Source organism: Heterodontus francisci, chromosome 23 (genome assembly GCF_036365525.1).
Source record: "Heterodontus francisci isolate sHetFra1 chromosome 23, sHetFra1.hap1, whole genome shotgun sequence".
NCBI classification, from domain to species: Eukaryota; Metazoa; Chordata; class Chondrichthyes; order Heterodontiformes; family Heterodontidae; genus Heterodontus; species Heterodontus francisci.
In genome coordinates this window covers 69,647,032-69,672,593 of record NC_090393.1, presented here as the reverse complement: position 1 = coordinate 69,672,593, position 25,562 = coordinate 69,647,032, and the positions used below count along the sequence as shown (strand labels likewise).

The 25,562-nt window shown below is 47.2% G+C and overlaps 1 protein-coding gene across 6 annotated transcripts in view; it reads left to right on the top strand.

Moving 5' to 3' along the window:
- The window catches only part of si:ch211-225b11.4 (tRNA (32-2'-O)-methyltransferase regulator THADA), a 286,781-nt gene that overhangs the window by 79,517 nt on the left and 181,702 nt on the right, over positions 1-25,562 (top strand). For 5 of the 6 annotated variants that reach the window (XM_068055469.1, XM_068055471.1, XM_068055473.1 and 2 more), the window contains 2 exons: positions 5,078-5,275; positions 12,923-13,643. In XM_068055469.1, coding sequence (XP_067911570.1) covers positions 5,078-5,275; positions 12,923-13,643 — 919 coding nt within the window. The remainder of the gene's footprint in view (positions 1-5,077; positions 5,276-12,922; positions 13,644-25,562) is intronic. The other variant, XM_068055472.1, reaches the window with a different exon arrangement.

Genomic DNA, 25,562 nt, shown 5'->3' with positions numbered 1-25,562 from the left:
ATTCTGTGAATGAATGAATGAGTGAAGAAAAAGTAGTCCTGTGTGAAAAGTGGTTTGCAGCCTTTTTGTAAAGTTGATTCTTAGGAAATAGGTGTTGTGAGCAAGGCCAGCATTTGTTATTTGTTGCCCATCCCTGATTGAGAAGGTGATGATGGGTCTTCTTGAACTGCTGCAGACTGTTTGGTGAAGGTACTCCCTTAGTGCTGTAGCTTATTCTTTGTTGTGGCTTTGATACAACTGAGTGGGACTGGAACTACTGAAAGAAAGGCAGAATTTGCACTTTAGAGTTCCTTCATAACGTCATAATGTTTAAATTAGAGCTGGGCCATTCAGAGGGTGAAATCAGGAAGTATTTTTGCACTCAGAGGGGCAATGGAAATCTGGAATTGTTCTTCCCCCAAAAGTCTGTACATGCTGGGAGACAATTGGAGCTTTCAATCCAGTGATAGATACATTTTTCTTTTTTTTAATTAATTCTTGGGATGTGGGCATCACTGGCTAGGCCAGCATTTATTGCCCATCCCTGATTGCCCTTGAGAAGGTGGTGGTGAGCTGCCGCCTTGAACTGCTGCAGTCCATGTAGGGTAGGTACACCCACAGTGCTGTTAGGAAGGAAGTTCCAGGATTTTGGCCCAGCAACAGTGAAGGAACGGCGATATAGTTCCAAGTCAGGATGATACGTGACTTGGAGGGGAACTTGCAGGTGGTGGTGTTCCCATGCAACTGCTACCCTTGTCCTGCTTGGTGCTGGAAGTCGTGGGTTGGAAGGTGCTGTCTAAGGAGCCTTGGTGCATTGATGCAGTGCATCTTGTAAATGGTACACAGTGCTGCCACTATGCGTCGGTGGTGGAGGGAGCGAATGTTTATGGATGGTGTGCCAAACAAGTGTGCTGCTTTGTCCTGGATGTTGTCGAGCTTCTTGAGTGTTGTTGGAGCTGCACCCATCCAGGCAAGTGGAGAGTATTCCATCACACTCCTGACTTGTGCCTTGTAGATGGTGGACAGACTTTGGGGAGTCAGGAGGTGAGTTACCTGCTACAGGATTCCCAGCCTCTGATCTGCTCTTGAAGCTACGGTATTTGTATGACTACTCCAGTTCAGTTTCTGGTCCTTGGTAACCCCCCTAGGATGTTGATAATGGGGGATTCAGTGATTGTAATGCCATTGAATGTCAAGGGGAGATGGTTAGATTCTCTCTTGTTGGAGATCGTCATTGCCTGGCACTTGTATGGCGCGAATGTTACTTGCCACTTATCAGCCCAAGCCTGGATATAGTCCAGGTCTTGCTGCATTTCTACATGGACTGCTTCAGTATCTGAGGAGTTGTGAATGGTGCTGAACATTGTGCAATCATCAGCGAACATCCCCACTTCTCACCTTATGATTGAAGGAAGGTCATTGATGAAGCAGCTGAAGATGGTTGGGCCTAGGACACTACCCTGAGGAACTCCTGCAGTGATGTCCTGGAGCTTAGATGATTGACCTCCAACAACCACGACCATCTTCCTTTATGCTAGGTATGATTCCAACCATTGGAGGGTTTTCCCCCTGATTCCCATTGACTCCAATTTTGCTCGGGCTCCTTGATGCTATACTCGGTCACATGCTGCCTTGATATCCAGGGCAGTCACTCTTACCTCACCTCTTGAGTTCAGCTGTTTTGTACATGTTTGATCCAAGGCTGTAATGAGGTCAGGAGCTGAGTGGCCCTGGCGGAAGCCAAACTGAGCATCAATGAGCAGGTTATTGCTAAGCAAGTGCCGCTTGATAACACTGTCAATGACACCTTCCATCACTTTACTGATGATTGAGAGTAGACTGATGGGGCGGTAATTGGCCAGGTTGGATTTTTCCTGCTTTTTGTGTACAGGACATACCTGGGCAATTCTCCACATTGCCGGGTAGATACCAGTGTTGCAGCTGGACTGGAACAGCTTGGCTAGGAGCACGGCAAGTTCTGGAGCACAGGTCTTCAGTACTATTGCTGGAATAATGTCAGGACCCATAGCCTTTGCAGTATCCAGTGCCTTCAGTCGTTTCTCGATATCACACGGAGTGAATCGAATTGGCTGAAGACTGGCATCTGTGATGTTGGGATTTCAGGAGGAGCCGAGATGGATCATCCAATCGGCACTTCTGGCTGACGATTGTTGCAAATGCTTCAGCCTTATTTTTTGTGCTGATGTGCTGGGCTCCCACCATCAGTGAGGATGGGGATATTTGTGGAACCACCTTCTGCTGTTAGTTGTTTAATTGCCCATCACATTCTCGATTGGATGTAGCAGGACTGCAGAGCTTAGATCTGATCCATTGGTTGTGGGATCACTTAGCTTTGTGTCATGCAGGCCCCTACCTGAAAGAATGAGGAGTATTAATTTTGCCACATGAACATGAATTTCAAACTGTTATTGGAGTAAAGAAAGAATTAGTTTAAAAAAAAACCACAATGGATCCTTGGCTGGAAAGACATTTTTTTCACATGAGCAGACAGTATTTGGAAAGGAAAAGGGGCTACTCCCTATTCCAATTTAATCCACAATGGACTTTTGTTTACCAGGTGTTGAGGGTGGAGGAGCTTACATTCAGGTTAACTGCGAAGATGGCCGAATACACAAACACATGGTCACATGTGACTGAGAGTTGAAAATTGGAGAAATCAGTGAGGACAGAAAGCTTCTACCTCCTGGATTGAGATCATCTCTTTCCTGTCTGCTCTTATCTCCTTCTCACCAGCTTTGGAATCCATTAAAGACACAAGAACCCCAAGAGAGAAAAGTCTCCTGCAGTGAACAAGGTTTAAGAAGAATACTAGTCCCAATGAAAAGCATGAATTACCTACAAACAAGGACTCTACAGTGAGTTCAAAGCACAGTAACAAGAAACTCTTCAGATATTGTCTCAAACCTCTCCACTTTACTTTTCTTCTCTTTTCTGTCCCTATCTGCATGTGTTTATCCTATATATGCATGCTAGAGTGGGCGCGTTGTGTATCCGTAGACGTTAACCGAATTAGAGTTTAAGTTTAATAAATCTTGCTTTTCTTGTTTAAACCTAAGAAAGCTTGTTTTTGCTCATTTATTTGCTTTATAATTGGAAAGCAGTGAACAAGAATTCACCAAGAGGCAGCTCAAAACACAATGTGTTTAAAATCAAACCCTGTCACAGTAAGACCACGTGAAGGCTGAAAGGGACCCCTAGACACCTTTCTCACCTGGTCATAACATCTGTCTATTGCATGCTGTTTACGCTGTTAGAGACATAAGTAGTCCTGGGTTGTAGCTTCACCAGGCTGACACCTCATTTTTAGGTCTGCCTGGTGCTGCTCCTGGCATGCCCTCTTGCATTCTTCATTGAACCAGGCTTGGAATAGTGAGGGATATGCTGGGCCCTGAGGTGCAGACAATTCTGCTGATGCTGATGGCCCACAGCGCCTCATAGGTGCCCACTTTTGAGTTGCTAGATCTGTTCAAAATCTATCCCATTTAATACGATGGTAGTGCCACACAACACGATCGAGGATATCCACAATGTGAAGACAGGACTTTGTCTCCACAAGGACTGTGCGGTGGTCACTCCTACTAATACTGTCATGGACTGATGCATCTGTGATAGGCAGATTGCTGAGGACGAGGTCAAGTATGTTTTTCCCTCTTGGTTCCCTCACCACCTGCTGCATACCCAGTCTAGCAGATATGTCCTTTAGGACTCGGCCAGCTCAGTCAGTAGTGGTGCTACCGAGCCACTCTTGGTGATGGACATAAAAGTCCCCCACCCAGAGTATATTCTATGCCCTTGCCACCCTCAGTGCTTCCTCCAAGTGGTGATCAATATGGAGGAGTTCTGAGTTTACCGTTCGGTGGCGGCACCCTGCCACCACCTTTGATCGGCGGAGAGTTTCATTTGTTGTGACTTTTTAAAATTAAAATAATACCACGCGGGGGAGGGGGAGGAGGGGGAAATGAGGGTGCGGTAGGTGGGAATCAGCAGGAGGTTTCCTTGCCCATGTTGGACCTGATGCCATGAGACTTCATGGGGTCCAGAGTCGATGTTGAGGACTCCCAGGGTGACTCACTCCTGCCTGTATACCATTGTGCCGCCACTTCTGCTGGGGCTGTCCTGCTGGTGGGACAGGACATACCCAGGGATGGTTATGGCAGTGTCTGGGACATTGTAGGATATGATTCCGTGAGTATGATTATGTCAGGCTGTTGCTTGACTAGTCTGTGGGACAGCTCTCCCAACTGTGGCACAAGCCCCCAGATGTTAGTAAGGAGGCCTTTGCAGGGTCGACAGGGCTGGATTTGCTGTTGTCATTTCTGGTGCCTAGATCGATGCTGGGTGGTCTGTCCGGTTTCATTCCTTATTGACTTTGTCGTGGTTAGATACAACTCAGTGGCTTGCTGGGCCATTTCAGAGGGCAGTTAAGAGTTAACCACATTGCTGTGGGCCTGGAGTCACATGTAGGCCAGACCAGGTAAGGACAGCAGATTTGCTTCCCTAAAGGACATTAGTGAACCAGATGGGTTTTGAAGACAATCGACAATGGTTTCATGGCCATCATTAGACGAGCTTTTAGTTCCAGATTTATTAATTAAATGCAAATTCCACCTTTTGCCATGGTGGGATTCAAACCCATGTCCCCAGAGCAATACCCTGGGTCTTTGGGTTACTAGTCCAGTAACAAATACCACTATGGCACCGTATCAAGGGTTTGGGAACTTAGCTGGGTAAATGGAGTTGAGCTACAGATCAGCCATGATCTAATTAAATGGGAGTTTGATTAGGCTGAGGGGCTGAATATTCTGCTGCTGTTGCTAATTTCCCGATGATGCTCAGTATCTAATCTGTGCTGTACCTGCCCTGGGAGTGTTTACCCCGAGTCTGGAGGTACATAGGCCAATTGTTGGTCCCGTGCTGTTGTGTTGGATGAGATAAACCAACTTCAGCCTCAGGAGCTTGGGATTTGCTTGAGGAGTTTGAGTCGACACTGGCCAGTGCAGGCAGCTGCTGAACAATATGGAGTTGCAGAGTGTTTTGTTGTTTGACTGATACCCTGTGATGTTTTTGTTCCTGGCAGGTGGAGGGTGTGCTGGAGTCTGTTCACTGTTCCTTCCGCCTGCTCTTGGACATTTACAGACTGGAGTGCCGCCACTTTAAGGATGTTGAGCTGTCCTTCTACTCGCCCTTACTCCACCACCTCAGAGCCCTCCCGTGGCAGGTGAAAGCCAAATATTTGCTGCTCTCCTCTCTCGTCTCCTGCTTTGGTGCAAATAAGGTTTGTATCTGGTTGCTTGCTCGGGCTTTTGTACAAAGTTGTGAAACATCCCAAATATGTGTGTTACAACCCCCACTGCACCCCCCTCCCAACAACCCAGTGAGCTTGTTCATCTCTGGAGCCTTTTCTTCTGATGTGTCCAGTGATTTTCTTTCTTGTCTCCAATGATAGAAACATAGAAAATAGGAGCAGTAGGCCATTCGGCCCTTCGGCCCTGCTCCGCCATTCAAAAAAGATCATGGCTGATCGTGTAATTCAGTACCCTGTTCCCGCTTTCTCCCCATATCCCTTGATCCCTTTGGCTTTAAGAAATATATCTGTCTCCTTCTTGAATATATTTAATGACTTGGCCTCCACTGCCTTCTGTGGTACAGAATTCCACAGGTTCACCACCCTCCGAGTGAAGAAATTTCTCCTCATCTCAGTTTTAAATGGCACACCCCGTATCCTGAGACTGTGACCCCTGGTTCTGGACTCCCCAGCCATCGGGAACATCCTCCCTGCATCTAGCCTGTCTATTCCTGTTAGAATTTTATAGGTTTCTATGAGATCCCCTCTCCTTCTAAACTCCAGTGAATATAGGCCTAGTCAACCTAATCTCTCCTCCTACGTCAATCCTACCATCCCAGGAATCAGCCGAGTAGATCATCTTTGCACTCCCTCCATGGCAAGAACATCCTTCCTCAGATAAGGAGACCAAAACTGCACACAATACTCCAGATGTGAAAAGTGAATTAAATACTCCCACTGTCCTCGCTTTTTTTAAATTTCCATATTTATTAATTGAATTCAGATTTCATCATCTGCAATGGTGGCATTCGAACCCATGCCCATAAAGCCTGGGCTCCAGATTACGAGACCAGTGACATTACCACGATGCCACCACCTCCCCAGCCCCATCAACCCCACTTACCCTCCTCCCATTAGAGCGAGAGATCCCATCCATGATCATTGTCCCCACCTTCACCCTTTAGAGTCGACATTCCCCGTTCCTGATCACTGTTCCCTCTTACCCACCCCCCCCATCAGAACCAGGATTCCAATCTATGATCATTGTCCTCCATCAGCCCTTTTGAGCTGGGATTCCTGCCCCTGATCACTGCTTCCCCTCCCTGCCCGCCCCCTCCACTTCCTATTTGGTCAGGTTTCCCATCCGTTATTATTGTCCCCTCTCTACCTATTAGAGCTCGGTCTCCTTTCCCTGGTCCTTGACCCACCCCACCCACCCCCATCCCTGGCAGGAGTGAGGCTGAGTCAGTAATTCCACTTCCACAGTCGAGATAGAGGAGCAGATATGTAGGCAAATCTACCAGAAGGACGTGGAGGTTTTGGAGAGGGTACAGAAGAGGTTTACCAGGATGTTGCCTGGTCTGGAGGGTATTAGCTATGAGGAGAGGTTGGATAAACTCGGATTGTTTGGACTGGACTGACAGAGGTGGAGGGGCGACATGATAGAGGTTTACAAAGTTATGAGTGGAATGGATAGAGTGGATAGTCAGAAGGTTTTCCCCAGGGTGGAAGTGTCATTTACTAGGGGACATAGATTTAAGATGCGAGGGACAAAGTTTAAAGGGGATGTGCGAGGCAAGTTCTTCACATAGAGGGTGGTGAGTGCCTGGAACTTGCTGCTGGGGGAGGTGGTGGAAGCAGGTACGATAGCGACGTTTGCGAGGCATCTTGACAAATACATAAATAGGATGGGAATAGAGTGATATGGACTCCGGAAGTGCAGAAGGATTTAGTTTAGACAGGCATCAAGATCGGCGCAGACATGGAGGGCCGAATGGCCTGTTCCTGTGCTGTACTGTTCTTTGTTCTTTTGCATCTAGGAGAGCTTTTTGAGCAAGTACGTAGAAAGTCCTACAAGGAAAGGGGCAGTACTGGACCTAATCTTAGGGAATGAAGCTGGACAAGTGGTAGAAGTGTCAATGGGGGAGCATTTCAGGGATAATGACCATAACTCTGCAAGATTTAAGGTAGTTATGGAAAAGGACAAAGATGAACTGGAAATAAAGGTACTGAATTGGGGGAAGGCCAATTTCAATATGATAAAGCAGGATCTGGCCAAAGTGGACTGGGAGCAGCTACTTGTAGGAAAGTCGAGATCAGACCAGTGAGAGTCATGAGAGAGAGATACAGCACTGAAACAGGCCCTTCGGCCCACCGAGTCTATGCCGACCATCAACCACCCATTTATACTAATCCTACATTATTCCCATAATCCCGACCACATCCCCACAATTGTCCTACCACCTACCTACACTAGGGGCAATTTACAATGGCCAATTTACCTATCAACCTGCAAGTCTTTGGCTGTGGGAGGAAACCGGAGCAACCGGCGGAAACCCATGCGGTCACAGGGAGAACTTGCAAACTCCACACAGGCAGTACCCAGAACTGAACCCGGGTTGCTGGTGCTTTGAGGCTGTGGTGCGAACCACTCACCACTAACCAAGGACCAATAAGTACGGGGAATCCTGAATGTCAAGGGATATAAGAGGATTGGATCAGGAAAAAAAGGAGGCCTATGGCAGATTCGGAGGGCTGAAAACAACGGAGGTCCTAGAGGAGTATAGAAAGTGTAGGGGGGTACTTAAAAAAAGTAATTAGGAGAGCGAAGAGGGGCAGAAAAAAACACTGGCGGGCAAGATAAAGGAAAATCCCAAGGTGTTTTATAAGTATATTAAGGGCAAGAAGATAAGCAGGGAAAGAGTAGGACCCATGAGGGACCAAAGTGGCAATCTGTGTGTGGAGCCGGAGGATGTAAGAGAGGTTTTAAATGATTACTTTTCATCTGTGTTCACTATGGAGAAGGATGATGCAGGTGTAGAGATCAGGGAGGGGGATTGTGATATCCTTGAACATATTAGCCTTGAAAGGGAGGAAGTATTAGCAGTTTTCGCGGGCCTAAAAGTGAATAAGTTACCAAGCCCAGATGAGATGTATCCCAGGCTGCTGTGTGAGGCAAGGGAGGAGATTGCAGGGGCTCTGAAACACACAAATTTTCAAATAGTCTCTGGCCACAGGAGAGGTGCCAGAGGACTGGAGGATAGCGAATGTGGTACCATTATTCAAGAAGGGTAGTAGGGATAAACCAGGTAATTACAGGCCAGTGAGTCTAACAGCAGTGGTAGGGAAATTATTGGAAAAAATTCTGAGGGATAGGATTAATCTCCACATGGAGAGGCAGGGATTAATCCGGGATAGTCAGCATGGCTTTGTTGGGGAAGATCGTGTCTAACGAACTTGATTGAATTTTTTGAGGTGGTGACCAGATGCGTAGATGAGGTAAAGCAGTTGATGTAGACTACATAGACTTCAGTAAGGCTTTTGATAAGGTCCTGCATGGGAGATTGGCGAAGAAGGTAAGAGTCCCTGGGATCCAGAGCAATTTGGCAAATTGGATCCAAAATTGGTTGAGTGGCTGGGGTCAGGGTTTGTTTTTGCGATTGGAAGCCTGTGACCAGTGTTGTACTGCAGGGATCGGTGCTGGGACCCTTGCTGTTTGTAGTGTACATTAATGATTTAGACGTGAATATAGGAGGTATGATAATTAAGCTCGCAGATGACATGAAAATTGGTGGTGTCATAAATAGTGAGGAAAAAACAAAAAGCAAGCCATTCAGTCCTCCAAGCCTGCGCCGATCTTGATGCCTGTCTAAACTAAAACCTTCTGCACTTCTGGGGTCCGTATCCCTGCAGAGAGATCCCAGATCTCTCTGCCTGTCAATACTCCTAATTGTTCTGCCATTTACTGTATACTTCCCACCTGTATTTGTCCTTCCAAAATGCTTTATCTCACATTTGTCCGGATTCAACTCCATCTGCCATTTCTCCGCCCAAGTCTCCAACCGATCTATATCCTGCTGTATCCTCTGACAATCCTCATCACTGTCCGCAACTGCACCAACCTTTGTGTCGTCCGCAAACTTACTAATCAGACCAGCTACATTTTCCTCCAAATCATTTATATATACTACAAACAGCAAAGGTCCCAGCACTGATCCCTGCGGAACACCACTAGTCACAACCCTCCATTCAAAAAAGCACCCTTCCACTGCTACTCTCTGTCTTCTATGACCGAACCAGTTCTGTATCCATCTTGTCAGCTCCCCTCTGATCCCGTGTGACTTCACCTTTTGTACCAGTCTGTCATGAGGGACCTTGACAAAGGCTTTACTGAACTCCATGTAGACAATATCCACTGCCCTTCCTTCATCAATCATCTTTGTCACTTCCTCAAAAAACCCGATCAAGTTAGTGAGACACGACCTCCCCTTCACAAAACCATGCTGCCTCTCGCTGATAAGTTCATTTGTTTCCAAATGGGAGTAAATCCTGTCTCGACGAATCCTCTCTAATAATTTCTCTACCACTGACGTATGGCTCACCGGCCTGTAATTTCCTGGATTATCCTTGCTACCCTTCTTAAACAAAGGAACAACATTGGCTATTCTCCAGTCCTCTGGGACCTCACCTGTAGCCAATGAGGATACAAAGATTTCTGTCAAGGCCCCAGCAATTTCCTCCCTTGCCTCCCTCAGTATTCTGGGGTAGATACCATCAGGCCCTGGGGACTTATCTACCTTAATGTTTTTCAAGACGCCCAACACCACCTCCTTTTTGATAACGACATGACCCAGACTATCTACACTCCCTTCCCGAGACTCATCATCCACCAAGTCCTTCTCTTTGGTGAATACTGATGCAAAGTACTCATTTAGTACCTCACCCATTTCCTCTGGCTCCACGCATAGATTCCCTCCTCTGTCCTTGAGTGGGCCAACCCTTTCCCTGGTTACCCTCTTGCTCTTTATATACGTATAAACAGCCTTGGGATTCTCCTTAATCCTGTTTGCCAATGACTTTTCATGACCCCTTTTAGCCCTCCTGACTCCTTGCTTAAGTTCCTTCCTACTTTCTTTATATTCTTCAAGGGCTTCGTCTGTTCCCAACCTTCTAGCCCTTACGAATGCTTCCTTTTTCTTTTTACTAGGCTCACAATATCCAGGGTTCCTGAAACTTGCCAAACTTATCCTTCATCCTCACAGGAACATGCTGGTCCTGGATTCTAATCAACTGACGTTTGAAAGACTCCCACATGTCAGATGTTGATTTACCCTCAAACAGCCGCCCCCAATCTAAATTCTTCAGTTCCTGCCTAATATTGTTATAATTAGCCTTCCCCCAATTTAGCACCTTCACCCGAGGACTAATCTTATCCTTATCCACAAGTACCTTAAAACCTACGGAATTATGGTCACTGTTCCCGAAATGCTCCCCTACTGAGACTTCGACCACTTGGCCGGGCTCATTCCCCAATACCAGGTCTAGTACGGCCCCTTCCCTAGTTGGACTATCTACATATTGTTTCAAAAAGCCCTCCTGGATGCTTCTTACAAATTCTGCCCCATCCAAGCCCCTAGCACGAAGTGAGTCCCAGTCAATATAGGGGAAGTTAAAATCACCCACCACTACAACCCTGTTGCTTTTACTTCTTTCCAAAAATCTGTCTACATATCTGCTCCTCTATCTCCTGCTGGCTGTTGTGAGGCCTGTAGTAAACCCGCAACATCGTGACTGCACCCTTCCTATTCCAGAGCTCTACCCATATTGCCTCGCTGCATGATCCCTCCGAGGTGTCCTCCCGTAGTACAGCTGTGATATTCTCCTTAACCAGTAATGCAACTCCCCCACCCCTTTTACATCCCCCTCTATCCCACCAGAAGCATCTAAATCCCAGAACGTTTAGCTGCCAATCCTGTCCTTCCCTCAACCAAGTCTCTGTAATAGCAACAACATCATAGTTCCAAGTACTAATCCAAGCTCTGAGTTCATCTGCCTTACCTGTTATACTTCTTGCATTGAAACAAATGCACTTCAGACCACCAGTCCTGCTGTGTTCAGCAACATCTCCCTGCCTGCTCTTCCTCTTAGTCCTACTGGCCTTATTCACTAGTTCCCCCTCAGTTATTTCACCTACTGCTCTGGTTCCCACCCCCCACCACACTAGTTTAAACCCTCCCGAGTGACGCTAGCAAACCTCGCAGCCAGGATATTTGTGCCCCTCCCGTTTAGGTGCAACCTGTCTTTCTTGTACAGGTCCCACCTGTCCCGGAAGAGATCCCAATGATCCAGATATCTGAAACCCTCCCTCCTACACCAGCTGTTTAGCCACGTGTTTAGCTGCACTATCTTCCTATTTCTAGCCTCACTGGCATGTGGCACAGGGAGTAATCCCGATATTACAACCATAGAGGTCCTGTTTTTTAACTTTCTACCTAACTCCCTGAACTCCCCCTGCAGGACCTCTTCACTCTTCCTGCCTATGTCGTTGGTACCAATGTGTACCCCAATGTCTGGCTTTTCACCCTCCCCCTTCAGAATGCCCCCTGTCCATTCAGAGACATCCTTGACCCTGGCACCAGGGAGGCAACATACCATCCTGGAGTCTCTTTCACATCCACAGAAGTGCCTGTCTGTGCCCCTGACTATAGAGTCCCCTATAACTATTGCTCTTCTGCGCTTTGTCCCTCCCTGCTGAACAACAGAGCCAGCCGTGGTGCCACTGCGCTGGCAGTGGCTGTTGTTTTCACCTGATAGGCCATCCCCCTAACAGTATCCAAAACAGTATACTTTTAGGAGGAAAGCCTTAGATTACAGGACGATAAAGATGGGCTGGTAAGATGGGCGCAGCTGTGGCAAATGGAATTTAATCCTGAGAAGTGTGAGGTGATGCATTTTGGGAGGACTAACAAGGCAAGGGAATATACAATGGATGGTCGGACCATAGAAAGTGCAGAAGGTCAGAGGGACCTTGGTGTACTTGTCCATAGATCACTGAAGGCAGCAGCACAGGTAGATAATGTGGTTAGGAAGGCCTATAGGACACTTGCCCTCATTAGCCGAGCCATAGAATATAAGAGCAGGGAGGTTATGATGGAGCTGTATAAAATGCTAGTTAGGCCACAGCTGGAGTACTGTGTACAGTTCTGGTCGCCACACTATTGGAAGGATGTGATTGCACTGGAGAGGATGCAGAGGAGGTTCACCAGGATGTTGTCTGGGCTGGAGCATTTTAGCTATTAAGAGATACTGGAAAGGCTCGGGTTGTTTTCCTTAGAGCAGAAAAGGCTGAGGAGGGACCTGATTGAGGTATACAAAACTACGGGGGGCATTGATAGGGCGGATAGGAAGAAACTTTTCCCTTAGCAGAGGTGTTAATAACCAGGAGGCATAGATTTAAGGTAAGGGGCAGCAGGTTCAGAGGGGATTTGAGGAAAAAAAAATTCACCCAGAGGGTAGTTGGAATTTGGAACACACTGCTTGAAGAGGTGGTAGAGGCAGGAACCCTCACAACATTGAAGAAGTATTTAGATGAGCACTTGAAATGCCATAGCATACAAGGCTATGGGCCAAGTGCTGGAAAGTGGAATTAGAATAGATAGGTGCTTGATGTTTGGCATGGACATGCTGGGCCGAAGGGCCTGTTTCTGTGCTGTATAACTCTATGACTCTATCCTGACAGATCTGTGCCTTAGTCTCAGCCACAGGGTATGGCCTCTTGGGTGAGGGGAAGGGGGATTTGGGATTTTGGAGCTGCTGGTCCTCTCTGGTGCTTTTCCTGACAAAGAGTTTTGCCCCCAGGTGTTGGACGATTATGAGGAGCTTCCCAAACATTTGTTGAACTGCCTTTCGACAAACCACCTTTGCTCACCGGCCTCGGACCTCTACAGGACAATACTACAGCAGCACAGGTTGGAGTGCGTTTCGATTCAGAGAGCACTGTCTGAACAGGAGATGGCAGAGAGTTGGGCCCAGCTGTGGCTGGAGATACTGGCTGAGGCGTTAACCTCTGACCTCCCATTGTTTCAGCAGAATACAGCCAATTACCTCCTAGTATGGACGCTGAGGATCTTCCCAGAAGCCTTCCACATACTGTCCAAGGTGTTTGATGGTGGCGGCCCTGGGCATCAACTTGGCTGGACCACCCTATTAAGCACTCAGCAGGCCATTTCTGGGTCCCTGCCCACAGACTCCAATGCAGTGAGTAAATTGAGGGCCTCTCTGCATTGCCTGGATGACCGTGTCCGCCTCCGGGCTCTCGCTCTGCTATGCATCAGCCCTAAAACCAATCAAGCATTGAGCCCGAGGGCCCTGAGTCTGCTGAGGGAGTTCCTGCCTCTCAACTTGAACTGCGATTCCTCTTCATTCAGACACTTCCTTCAGGCTAGTGTGAAGAAAGCCCTGGGGAGGATCAGAGACAACTGTCTGCTGCACCTCCGTGCACAGAGGAGACAGTTACACAGCATCAAGGCGGCAGGGGAAGATGTCCCAGGAGCAGCAGTCATTGTGTCTCAGGGTGTTGGTGAGTTCCACTTGTTACTTGTTGTCAGCATGGATCTTGCTCTTCAGGATGGAAGGAGGCAGTCTGGGGACGTCCACCTGGACAATATGATCCTCAAAAGCAGCTTGTATTTATATAGCACATTTAATGTAGGAAAACATCCCAAGGCGCTTCACAGGAGTGTAATCAAACAAAAACCCCTCCAGCCTCCACGTCCAAAGGATCGTCGTCCGCCATTTCCGCTACCTCCAGCGTGATGCCACCACCAAATGCATCTTCCCCTCCCCTGTCAGTATTCCGAAGGGATTGTTCCCTCCGTGACACTCTGGTCCACTCCTCCATCACCCCCGACACCTTGTCCCCCTCCTTTCCATACAATCGCAGGAGACGTAATACCTGCCCTTCATCTCTTCTCACCATCCAAGGCCCCAAACACTACTTCCAGGTGAAGCAGTGATTTACTAGGACTTCCTTCTGGACCAGTAATCCAAAGCCCAGGCTAATGCTCTGGGGGTATGGGTTCGAATCCCAGTAAGGCAGATCGTGAAATTTGAATTTAATTAATAATTAATTCGCATTCATTAATGTATTTAAATCCTGCTCCTGTCGTCAAGCGGCGGGGGGACTGCCATGAGGCCTTGCCGCCACCAGCAATATGGGGCCGGGCCTTCCTGGCGTCGAGGCCCATGGCGGACCTCTCCTGGAGGCATTTTCTGGGTCCCCCCGCCACAACCCCCGACGTCAGGGGGCCAGTAAAATCCAGCCCTACATTCTAGCCAGTTTCTTGTTAAAAAAGTTTCTCCAGCACTTAACACTGTGAGGTTCTCTGTCTGTTCTTTACTCGGGCAGTAAACTTGATTGTATCTAGTTGGGTATGACTGAGCGGAGTCTGCTACTCTGCAGTTTGTGGAAACTGAGCAACACCGAGGGCCGAAGGGCCTGTACTGCGCTGTAATGTTCTATAAATCTGGAATTACAAGCCATTCTAATGGTGACCATGAAATCATTGTCGATTATTGTAAAAACCCATCTGGATCACTAATCCACTTTGGGGAAAGAAATCTACTGTCCTTACCTGATCTGGCTTACATGTGACTCCAGTGTGGTTAACTCTTAAATGCCTTCTGAAATAGCCCAGCAAGCCACTTGGTTCAAGGGCAGTTAGGGATGGGTAATAAATGCTGGCCTAGTCGGTGATGTCCACATCCCACATACGAATAATAAAAAATTGCATTTGCTGCTCACAATGCAGTCGCCTCTACACTCGGGAGACCAAATGTAGATTGGGTGATCACTTTGCAAAACACCTCCGCTCAGTCCAAAAGCATGACCCCGAGCTTCCGGTTGCTTGCCATTTCAACACACACCCCTACTGTCTTGCCCACATTTCTATCCTTGGCCTGCTGCGGTGTTCCAGTGAACATCAACACAAGCTCGAGGAGCAGCACCTGATCTTTCGATTGGGCACTCGACAGCCTTGCAGACTCAACATTGAGTTTAATAATTTCAGAACATGACTGGCCTTTTAAAAAATATTTTTCCTATTTTTATTTAATTTAATTTTACTTTTTAACCATGTACCTGTTTTTCATGTTTGTGCTTTTGGATGGAGCTGCTCATTATTCTGCCAATAACACTCTCTCTGGAGTAATGTTTTGTCGTTCACCACAAGCATGAACACACTCTATGCCTTTGTCCCATGACATCTTTGTTATTTAACTTCTCCTGCCCTTTGCTCTATCACATACCTTCCCTTTTGTTCTCTTCCTCACCAATCCCTGCCCCCCCCCCACCTTCACTTGCTTAAAACCTAATTCTTTTCTAGCCTTTGCCAGTTCTGATGAAAGGTCACAGACCTGAAACGTTAACTCTGTTTCTCTCTCCACAGATGCTGCCAGACCTGCTGAGTATTTCCAGCACTTTCTGTTGTTATTTCAGATGTCAAGCATCTGCAGTATTTTGCTTTAATTTAATCCCCTCAGGATCTTATGTTTCAATAAGATCACCTCTCATTCTTCTAAACACCAATGGGTATAGGCCTGTCCTGATTCTTCCCGTCTTTAATCCTTCCATTATATTGATGCCTGTGCCCAGTATCTTGAACCATTTCAAAATTTAGCAATCATTAAGTCCTCTATTCTTTGTGTCACCACGGAATATCCCCATTGTTCCACAAAGGCTGAAGGGAATGATTGTTCACCCAGGAACTTTTTCAAGGCAGCAGACAGCTGCTCCAACAGTGTCTCCCTCTCTGAGAATAGACCACCAGTTAGAACCAGTTGCCTGAGTACCTTAGTACAATCCAGCAATTTAAACACTTGTACTAATCCAGGGATCTGCAAATAGAATTTCATCATCTTTTACACAATCTATTAGGGTCCATGATATATTCCTCCATGCAGTAACCATCTGTTTTCCGAAATCTATCAAATTCTGACTGTGCGTCATCAGCATTTAACAGATCATCTTTCTTCTAAATTTCATGCAAGAACTCGAATAGAAGGTTCAAATCTTCTTCACTATCCAACTGATGGGCATCCAGCTCACAAAATACTTTACTTCTGATTTACTTCTTGTAGGAAGCAACATTGCCAAGGCTATTGCTTGGTGGAATCTACCTAGCCCCAAGGAGGCAGCTTTGGAGACGGGGCCGGTAGCAAGTTTTGAAAGTTGTACATTGAGCAGGTCCCTCAACAAGTTCCTTCCTCTGGACACTTTCGACAGAGGCAGGATCTCAGCGGCTGCAACTACCAACCCAGCAGAAGCAGGTAGTCAATTAGGATCACTAATTACCTGGGAGAAGAGCGACGACTGGTGGACTTGCGAGGGAGCTGATCCAGAGCGGCGGCTATAAATAAAGGGTGGGGCTTGAGGTTCTTACTTACCTGGGAGCAGAGCGGTGACTGGCGGACCTGCGAGGAAGTTGATCCGGAGCGGCGCCCTGTCTCTCTCGGCGCGCTCTGAGACTGGAAAGAGGAAAAAAAAAGACTTCAAGTGACATCACGGGAAATCTGCAAGGTGATTGGTTGGGTAAGTAACAGCTGTTAGTCAATTTAAATAGCTTAAAAAAAATAAGGGGAAAAGACCTCAAGTGAAAAAGTGAGTCCTATTAGTGTTTTTTTTTTTCAAATTAGTGTAGTTCAGATTGTAGTGGGTAGTGTTTGGAGTAGGACAAGGCCCCGAGTGTAATTGGTATTTTTTTAAAGGAGTAATTAATTAATCTAAAAGTAAGTCATGGCATGAGAGGTCGCACCTGTGATATGCTCCTCCTGCGCTATGTGGGAAATCAGGGACGCTTCCAGTGTCCCTGATGACTGTGTGCAGGAAGTGTATCCATCTGCAGCTACTGACTACCCACATTACGGAGCTGGAGGTGTGGGTGGATTCACTGTGGAGCATCCGCGATGCTGAGGACGTCGTGAATAGCACATTTAGAGAGGTGGTCACACCGCAGGTAATGGCTGCACAGGCAGAAGAGGGATGAATGAACGGCAGGTGCAGTAGTAACCGCAAGCAGGAGTCCCCTGTGGCCATCCCCCTCTCAAACAGATATACCGCTTTGGATACTGTTGGGGAGTTGGGGGGGGAGGGGGGGATGGCCTCCCAGGGGAAAGCAGCAACAGCCAAATTCGTGGCACCACGGATGGCTCTGCTACACAGCAGGGAAGGAAAAGGAGTGGAAGAGCTATAGTGATAGGGGATTCTATCGTAAGAGGTACAGATAGGTGTTTCTGTGGCAGCGAACGTGACTCCAGGATGGTATGTTGTCTCCCTGGTGCTAGGGTCAAGGATGTCACGGAGCGGCTGCAGGACATTCTGAAGGGGGAGGGTGAACAGTCAAAGGTCGTGGTTCACATTGGTACCAACGACATAGGTAAAAAGAGGGATGAGGTCCTGCAGCAAGAATTTAGGGAGCTAGGTAGAAGATTAAAAAGCAGAACCTCTAAGGTTGTAATCTCTGGATTACTCCCGGTGCCACGTGCTAGTGAGTATAGGAATAGGAGGATAGAGCAGATGAATGCGTGGCTGAAGAGATGGTGCAGGAGGGAGGGCTTTAGTTTCCCGGATCACTGAGTCTGTTTCTGGCAAAGTTGGGACCTGTAAAAGTTTGACGGGTTGCACCTGAACCGGAACGGAACCAACATTGTTGCTGGGAGGTTTGTTAGTGCTGTTGGCGGGGGTGGGGTGTGGGTGGGTGGGGGTTAAACTAATTTGGCAGGGGAATGGGATACAGAGTGGACGTACAGTAGGGGGTGAGGCACAGTCAAATATAGAAGAGAAACTGAGTCAGTCTGGAAGGCCTGTTAATATAGACCTGTTAAGGCACAAGTGAAAAATGCAAGGCTGGATTGCATCTATTTTAATGCACGGAGTCTTACTAGCAAGGCAGATGAATTGAGGGTGTTGATCAGCACATGGGATTATGATATTGTTGCTATCACAGAGACATGGTTGAGGGAGGGGGCAGGACTGGCAGCTCAATATTCCAGGGTATAGAATCTTCAGGTGTGACAGGGAGGGGTGTAAAAGAGGAGGTGGCATTGTACTGTTGATTAAGGAGTCAATTACTGCATTAAGGAGGGATGATATCTTAGAAGGTTCTTTAAATGAGGCCATATGGGTAGAACTTAAAAACAAAAATGGGGCAGTCACTTGGCTGGGAGTGTACTACAGGCCTCCGAACAGTCAGGGAGAGATAGAGGAACAGATATGTAGGCAAATCTCAGAGAGGTGTAAAAATAATAGGGTAGTAATAGTAGAGGATTTTAACTTACCTAATATCAATTGGGATAGTCTTTGTGTATAAGGCTTAAAGGGGGCGGAATTCTTAAAATGCATACAGGAGTGCTTTTTGAGCCAGTACATAAAAAGTCTTACAAGAGAAGGGGCAGTACTGGACCTAATCCCTGGGAATGAAGCTGGACAAGTGGTAGAAGTGTCAGTGGGGGAGCATTTTGAGGATAGTGACCATAACTCGGTAAGATTTAAGGTAGTTATGGAAAAGGACAAAGACGGGTCGGAAATAAAGGTACTGAATTGGGGGTAGGCCGATTTCAATATGATAAAACAGGATCTGGCCAGAGTGGACTGGGAGCAGCTACTTGTAGGAAAGTCTACATCAGACCAGTGGGAGTCATTCAAAAAGGAAATAATGAGGGTTCAGAAAGAACATGTACCTGTTATGGTGAGGGGTAGGACCAACAAGTCCAGGGAACCCTGGATGTCAAGGGATATAGAGAATTCTTCCTTCTTCTTTGGCCTCCTTGTCTCGAGAGACAATGGGTAAGCTCCTGGAGGTGGTCAGTGGATTGTGAAGCAGCGCCTGGAGTGGCGAGAAAGGCCAATTCTAGAGTGACAGACTCTTCTACAGGTGCTACAGATAAAATTGGTTGTCGGGGCTGTTACACAGTTGGCTCTCCCCTTGCGCTTCTGTCTTTTTTCCTGCCAACTGCTAAGTCTCTTCGACTCGCCATACTTTAGCCCTGTCTTTATGGCTGCCCGCCAGCTCTGGCGATCGCTGGCAACTGACTCCCATGACTTGTGATCAATGTCACAGGACTTCATGTTGCGTTTGCAGACGTCTTTAAAGCGGAGACATGGACGGCCGGTGGGTCTGATACCAGTGACGGGCTCGCTGTACAAAGTGTCCTTGGGGATCCTGCCATCTTACATGCGGCTCACATGGCCAAGCCATCTCAAGTGCCGCTGGCTCAGTAGGGTGTATATGCTGGGGATGTTGGCCGCCTCGAGGACTTCTGTGTTGGAGATACGGTTCTGCCACCTGATGTCAAGGATTCTCCGGAGGCAGCGAAGATGGAATGAATTGAGACGTTGCTCTTGGCTGACATACGTTGTCCATGCCTCGCTGCCGTAGAGCAAGGTACTGAGGACACAGGCTTGATACACTCGGGCTTTTGTGTTCTGTGTCAGTGCGCCATTTTCCCACACTCTCTTGCCCAGTCTGGACATAGCAGTGGAAGCCTTTCCCATGTGCTTGTTGATTTCTGCATCGAGAGACAGGTTACTGGTGATAGTTGAGCCTAGGTAGGTGAACTCTCGAACCACTTCCAGAGCGTGGTCGCCGATATTGATGGAGCATTTCTGATGTCCTGTCCCATGATGTTTGTTTTCTTGAGGCTGATGGTTAGGCCAAATTCGTTGCAGGCAGTCGCAAACCTGTTGATGAGTCTCTGCAGACACTCTTCAGTGTGAGATGTTAATGCAGCATCGTCAGTAAAGAGGAGTTCCCTGATGAGGACTTTTCGTACTTTGGTCTTCGCTCTTAGACGGGCAAGGTTGAACAACCTGCCACCTGATCTTGTGTGGAGGAAAATTCCTTCTTCTGAGGACATGAACGCATGTGAGAGCAGCAGGGAGAAGAAGATCCCCAAACAGTGTAGGTGCGAGAACACAGCCCTGTTTCACGCTACTCAGGATTGGAAAGGGGTCTGATGAGGCGCCGCTATGCTGAATTGTGCCTTTCATATTGTGATGGAATGATGATACTTAGTAGCTTTGGTGGACATCCGATCTTTTCTAGTCGTCTGAAGAGACCACGTCTGCTGACGAGGTCAAAGTCTTTGGTGAATCAATGAAAGCAACATAGAGGGGCATCTGTTGTTCACGGCATTTCTCCTGTAGCTGGCAAAGGGAGAACAGCATGTCAATGGTGGATCTCTCTGCTCGAAAGCCACACTGTGCCTCAGGGTAGACACGCTCAGCCAGCTTCTGGAGCCTGTTTAAAGCGACTCAAGCGAAGACTTTCCCCACTATGCTGATCAGCGAGATTCCACGGTAGTTGTTGCAGTCACCGTGGTCACCTTTGTTTTTATAGAGGGTGATGATATTGGCATCGCGCATGTCCTGTGGTACTGCTCCCTCGTCCCAGCACAGGCAAAGCAGTTCGTACAGTGCTGAAAGTATAGCAGGCTTGGCACTCTTGATTATTGTTAGAGAATTGGATCAGGAAAAAAAAGGAGGTTTATGGCAGATTCGGAGTGCTGAACACAGCGGAGGCACTAGAGGAGTATAGAAAGTGTAGGGGGGTACTTAAAAAAAGTAATTAGGAGAGTGAAGGGGGGACATGAAAAAACACTGGCGGGCAAGATAAAGGAAAATCCCAAGGCGTTTTTAAAAGTATATTAAGGGCAAAAGGATAACAAGGGAAAGAGTGGGACCCATTAGGGATCAAAGTGGCAATCTGTGTGTGGAGCCGGAGGACATAGGCGAGGTTTTAAATGATTACTTTTCGTCTGTGTTCACTATGGAGAAGGACGATGTAGGTGTAGAGATCAGGCAGGGGGATTGTGATATACTTGAACATATTAGCATTGAAAGGGAGGAAGTATTAGCTGTTTTAGCGGGCTTAAAAGTGGATAAATCCCCAGGCCCAGATGAAATGTATCCCAGGCTATGTGAGGCAAGGGAGGAGATTGCAGGGGCTCTGACACAAATTTTCAAATCCTCTCTGGCCACAGGAGAGGTACCAGAGGACTGGAGGACAGTGAATGTGGTACCATTATTCAAGAAGGGTAGCAGGGATAAACCAGGTAATTACAGGCTGGTGAGTCTAACATCAGTGATTGGGAAAATATGGGAAAAAGTTCTGAGGGACAGGATTAATCTCCACTTGGAGAGGCAGGGATCAATCAGGGATAGTCTGCATGGCTTTGTCGGGGGGGATCGTGTCTAACTAACTTGATTGAATTTTGCAAGGTGGTGACTAGCTGTGTAGATGAGGGTAAAGCAGTTGATGTAGTCTACATGGGCTTCAGTAAGGCTTTTGATAAGCTCCTGCATGGGAGATTGGCTAAGAAGGTAAGAGTACGTGGGATCCAGGGCAATTTGGCAAAGTGGATCCAAAATTGGTTTAGTGGCAGGAGGCGGAGGGTGATGGTCGAGGGTTGTTTTTGCGAGTGGAAGCCTGTGACCAGTGCTGTACCGCTGGGATCGGTGCTGGGACCCTTGCTGTTTGTAGTGTACATTAATGATTTAGACATGAATAAGTGAGGTATGATAAGTAAGTTCGCAGATGACATGAAAATTGGTGTCGTATATAGTGAGGAGGAAAGCCTTAGATTACAGGATGATGTAGATGGGGTGGTAAGATGGGCAGAGCAGTGGCAAATGGAATTTAATCCTGAGAAGTGTGAGGTGATGCATTTTGTGAGGAATAACAAGGCAAGGGAATATACAATGGATGGTAGGACCCTAGGAAGTACAGAAGGTCAGAGGGACCTTGGTGTACTTGTCCATAGATCACTGAAGGCAGCAGCACAGTGGTGGTTAGGAAGGCATATGGGAGACTTGCCTTTATCAGCCGAGGCATAGAATATAAGAGCAGGGAGGTTATGATGGAGCTGTATAAAACGCTAGTTAGGCCACAGCTGGAGTACTGTGTACAGTTCTGGGCACCACACTATTGGAAGGATGTGATTGCACTGGAGAGGGTGCAGAGGAGATTCACCGGATTTCTGCCTGAGCTGGAGCATTTCAGCTATGATGAGAGACTGAAAAGCATAGGGTTGTTTTCCTTAGAGCAGAGAAGGCTGAGGGGGGACATGATTGAGGTGTACAAAATTATGAGGGGCATTGATTGGTTCGATAGGAAGAAAATTTTCCCTTAGCAGAGGAATCAATAACCAGGGTTCAGAGATTTAAGGTAAGGGGCAGGAGGTTTAGAATGGATTTGAGGAAAAAATTTTCACCCAGAGGGTGGTTGGAATCTGGAACACACTGCCTGAAGAGGTGGTAGAGGCAGGAACCCTCACAACATTTAAGTAGTATTTAGATGAGCACTTGAAATTCCATAGCATACAAGGCTATGGGCCAAGTGCTAGAAAATGGGATTACAATAGTTAGGTGCTTGATGGCCGGCACAGACACGATGGGCCGAAGGGCCTGTTTCTGTGCTGCGTAACTGTATTTAAGGACCCACTTTAAGCCAAGGTGCTGCCAGGACTTTCCTAGCGTTGGACCGACCCCCTGCCCGGAATCCAGCAGCAACCTGGAGGCGGCTTCTTGGCTGCAGGCCGGAGGACCAGTGTTCCCTCATCTCACTGGCCCATTATTGAACTGCATAAATCCAAAGGCCTCAGCCTGGGCATGACCATTCCCCTCCACACTGGCATTCGAAGAGCTGTGGGCTTTCCTTACTGTTTAACTCTTCAGGCTTCCAAGGGGATCTCCATCTTGAAATACCCACATGTTCCGCTCAGCAGCGCCCACCTCTCCCATTGGGACTGCCATTCATCCAGTGCTGTGAGCCCTCTGATTGGGCCTCCCATCTCAAGAACCCACCCACTGCCCTTAATTGGATGGTGAACACGGAAGCGGCCTCTTAATGGTCCACCTCCTGGAAAATTTCACCTGTCAGCGCACCTCTGACCTGTGCAGGGTTGGAATCAAGTAATTGTCCCACACGTGAAATTTTTTCAGGGCCATAAGATTCTGACCATTGTTTCTTGTTTGTTACAGACAGAGCCCATGCCCACATATCCACTGGTCATGTGGTTTTTACTTTCTGGCATTTTTCAGAATGGCTACTGGGATTGTAGTTTTCTGTCTGAATTTTTTTTTCTGAGCTTCCAACCTACAGCTTTCGACAACATTCTCTGCTGCCATGTACTAATCTAGAAAGCCAGTTAGTGAAGAATGGAACTGGAACCAATCTTTATACACTTCAATATTTATTTACAGAATTACGCCTTACAAGCATACACCTCCTAACGCAACAATTATCGTTTTAGTTTGTGTCTGTTATAGGGGCTCGAGTGAATCCCTGGTTAATGCCCACCACTTACATTCAATTAAACACAATTCATGTACAATTAACAGGAGGGTCTCTGGTGGTATATTTAACCCCCAAAATAGGTGGTTTTGGATGATTGAGATGTGAAAATTAAAAAAAAATCTCAACCCCGAACCAAACCAGTCTTGAACCTGTCCACATTTTGTTTTAATGGAGATGGGCTGCTCACTTTAATGTTATAGTGAGGGTGTGTGCTCAGATTTTATATCTCTTTCAGCTTTTCAGCTGGCCATCTGGTTTTCTCTGACCTCAGGAAACCAAGTAGTTAAAAGGAGGCAAGGACTGCTGCATTGATAGGTAAGTGCTTTTGATGCACTGCTCGTGGGTTAGGAGAGTTCAAATTGCACAGTCTTCAGGGAAAATCTGGACTTCTGGGTTTCCCACCAAAATTAATCCCCACCCAACTTGGAAATCCCATCCCAGTAAATATTGGGGCATTTGATCAGCAATAGGACAAGATCAATTCCATGAGTTCATCAGTGGAACTGAATGGACTTTACGGCTGGAACAGCAGAGGCGCTGTGTGTTCATACTGGTCGGCGATTGGACAGGAGGAGTGTAATGGCCAGTATTGGACGGGGGCGGGTCTATGGGTCAGTACTGGTCTGTGATTGGACAGGATGTGTCAATGGGTCAGTATTGGACGGTGGTGGGAGTGGGGGAGGTTCTGTGGGTCAGTACAGGTCTGTGATTGGACTGAAGATGTTTATAGTATCTCTGATGCATCTTAAAAAGGTGCAGTGTAAGTATTGTGGAAAAGGCAGGTTATTTGGTGAGAGTGGGAATTCGGCACAGAGGAGGAAGGAGATACTGCTACTTGCCTTCAATATTTGTAGTGGTTTGTGTAAGGAGTGAGTAAGTATTTAAATTTTTGGCCAGTGTTTTAGTGCTTTGAACAAACTAGTGTGTAGAAAAAGAAAGAAAAAGCTTACGTACAAACTAAAACAAAGAGACAAATAATATAATTAATCTAGACTAAGATATGACAGAGCGGGTTGTCGTCTGTACTGCAGTATGTGGGAGTTTGTTGACAGCGAGACCATCCCAAGCAGACACATCTGGAGTAAATGTCTCCAGCTCAGATTCATTGAACTGGAGCGTGTGTTGGAGATACTCTGACACATAGGGAAGGGGAACAGCACCTGGATTCTTTGCAGCATGTTTTGGTCACACCTCGTAGAGAGAGGTAGAGATGCAGAACAGTGTTGGCGTGAACGATAGTGTACAGAGTAAGGGGAACACAGGTGAGATAGAGAATGAGGATCTGCAGAAACTAATCCTATTCAACAGGTATGAGGTACCTGGTGCCTGTGAGGATAAGGACAGAGGCTGACAGATGGAAAGCCAGAATGTGGATCATGGCAAGTGGAGTAGGAGGCTGTCCAAGAGGGAGGAGGGGAGGTGTCATGTAGGTTATTCAATAATTGAAGCAGATAGCATCCTTTGTAAGCAGGATCAAGGTCTATTGGCCTCCTGGTGCCAGGGTGAGGGACATCTTGAACAAGCTTGAAAGGATATTCAAGAGGGAGGGGGAGGATGCAGTTGTTGTGTCCATATTAGGACCAATAACATAGGGAAGAGTAGACAAGAGGTCCTGTTTTGAGACTACCAAGAAATAGGAGCTAAATTAAAGGACAGGACCTCAAGGGTCATAATCTCTGAATTATTACCTGAGCCACGTGTAAATTAGCATAGGAATAAGCAGGTTCGGGAAATGAGCATGTGGTTGACGGAGTGGTGTGGGAAAGAGGGATTCCATTTTAGGGACACTGGCATCAGGATGGGGATAGGAACGAACTGTACCTTTCTTATGGCACCTTTCCATGCAAGCGCAAGAGATGCAACATCAGCCATTTTGCTTCCTCCCTTCTCACCACGCAGAGCCCCAAACGCTCATTCCAGGTGCAACAGTGATTTACTTGTACTTCTTTCAATGTCGTATACTGTGTTCACTGCTCACATTGCAGAGACTAAGAGATTGTGTGGTCATGTTGTGGGACACCTCCATTCAGTGCGCAAGTGTGAAACCGAGCTTCCAGTCACCTGTCATTTTAATCCTCTGCCCCATTCCCATTCTGACCTTTCTGTCCTTGGCCTGCTACAGTTTGCTGAGGAGCAGCACCTCCTGT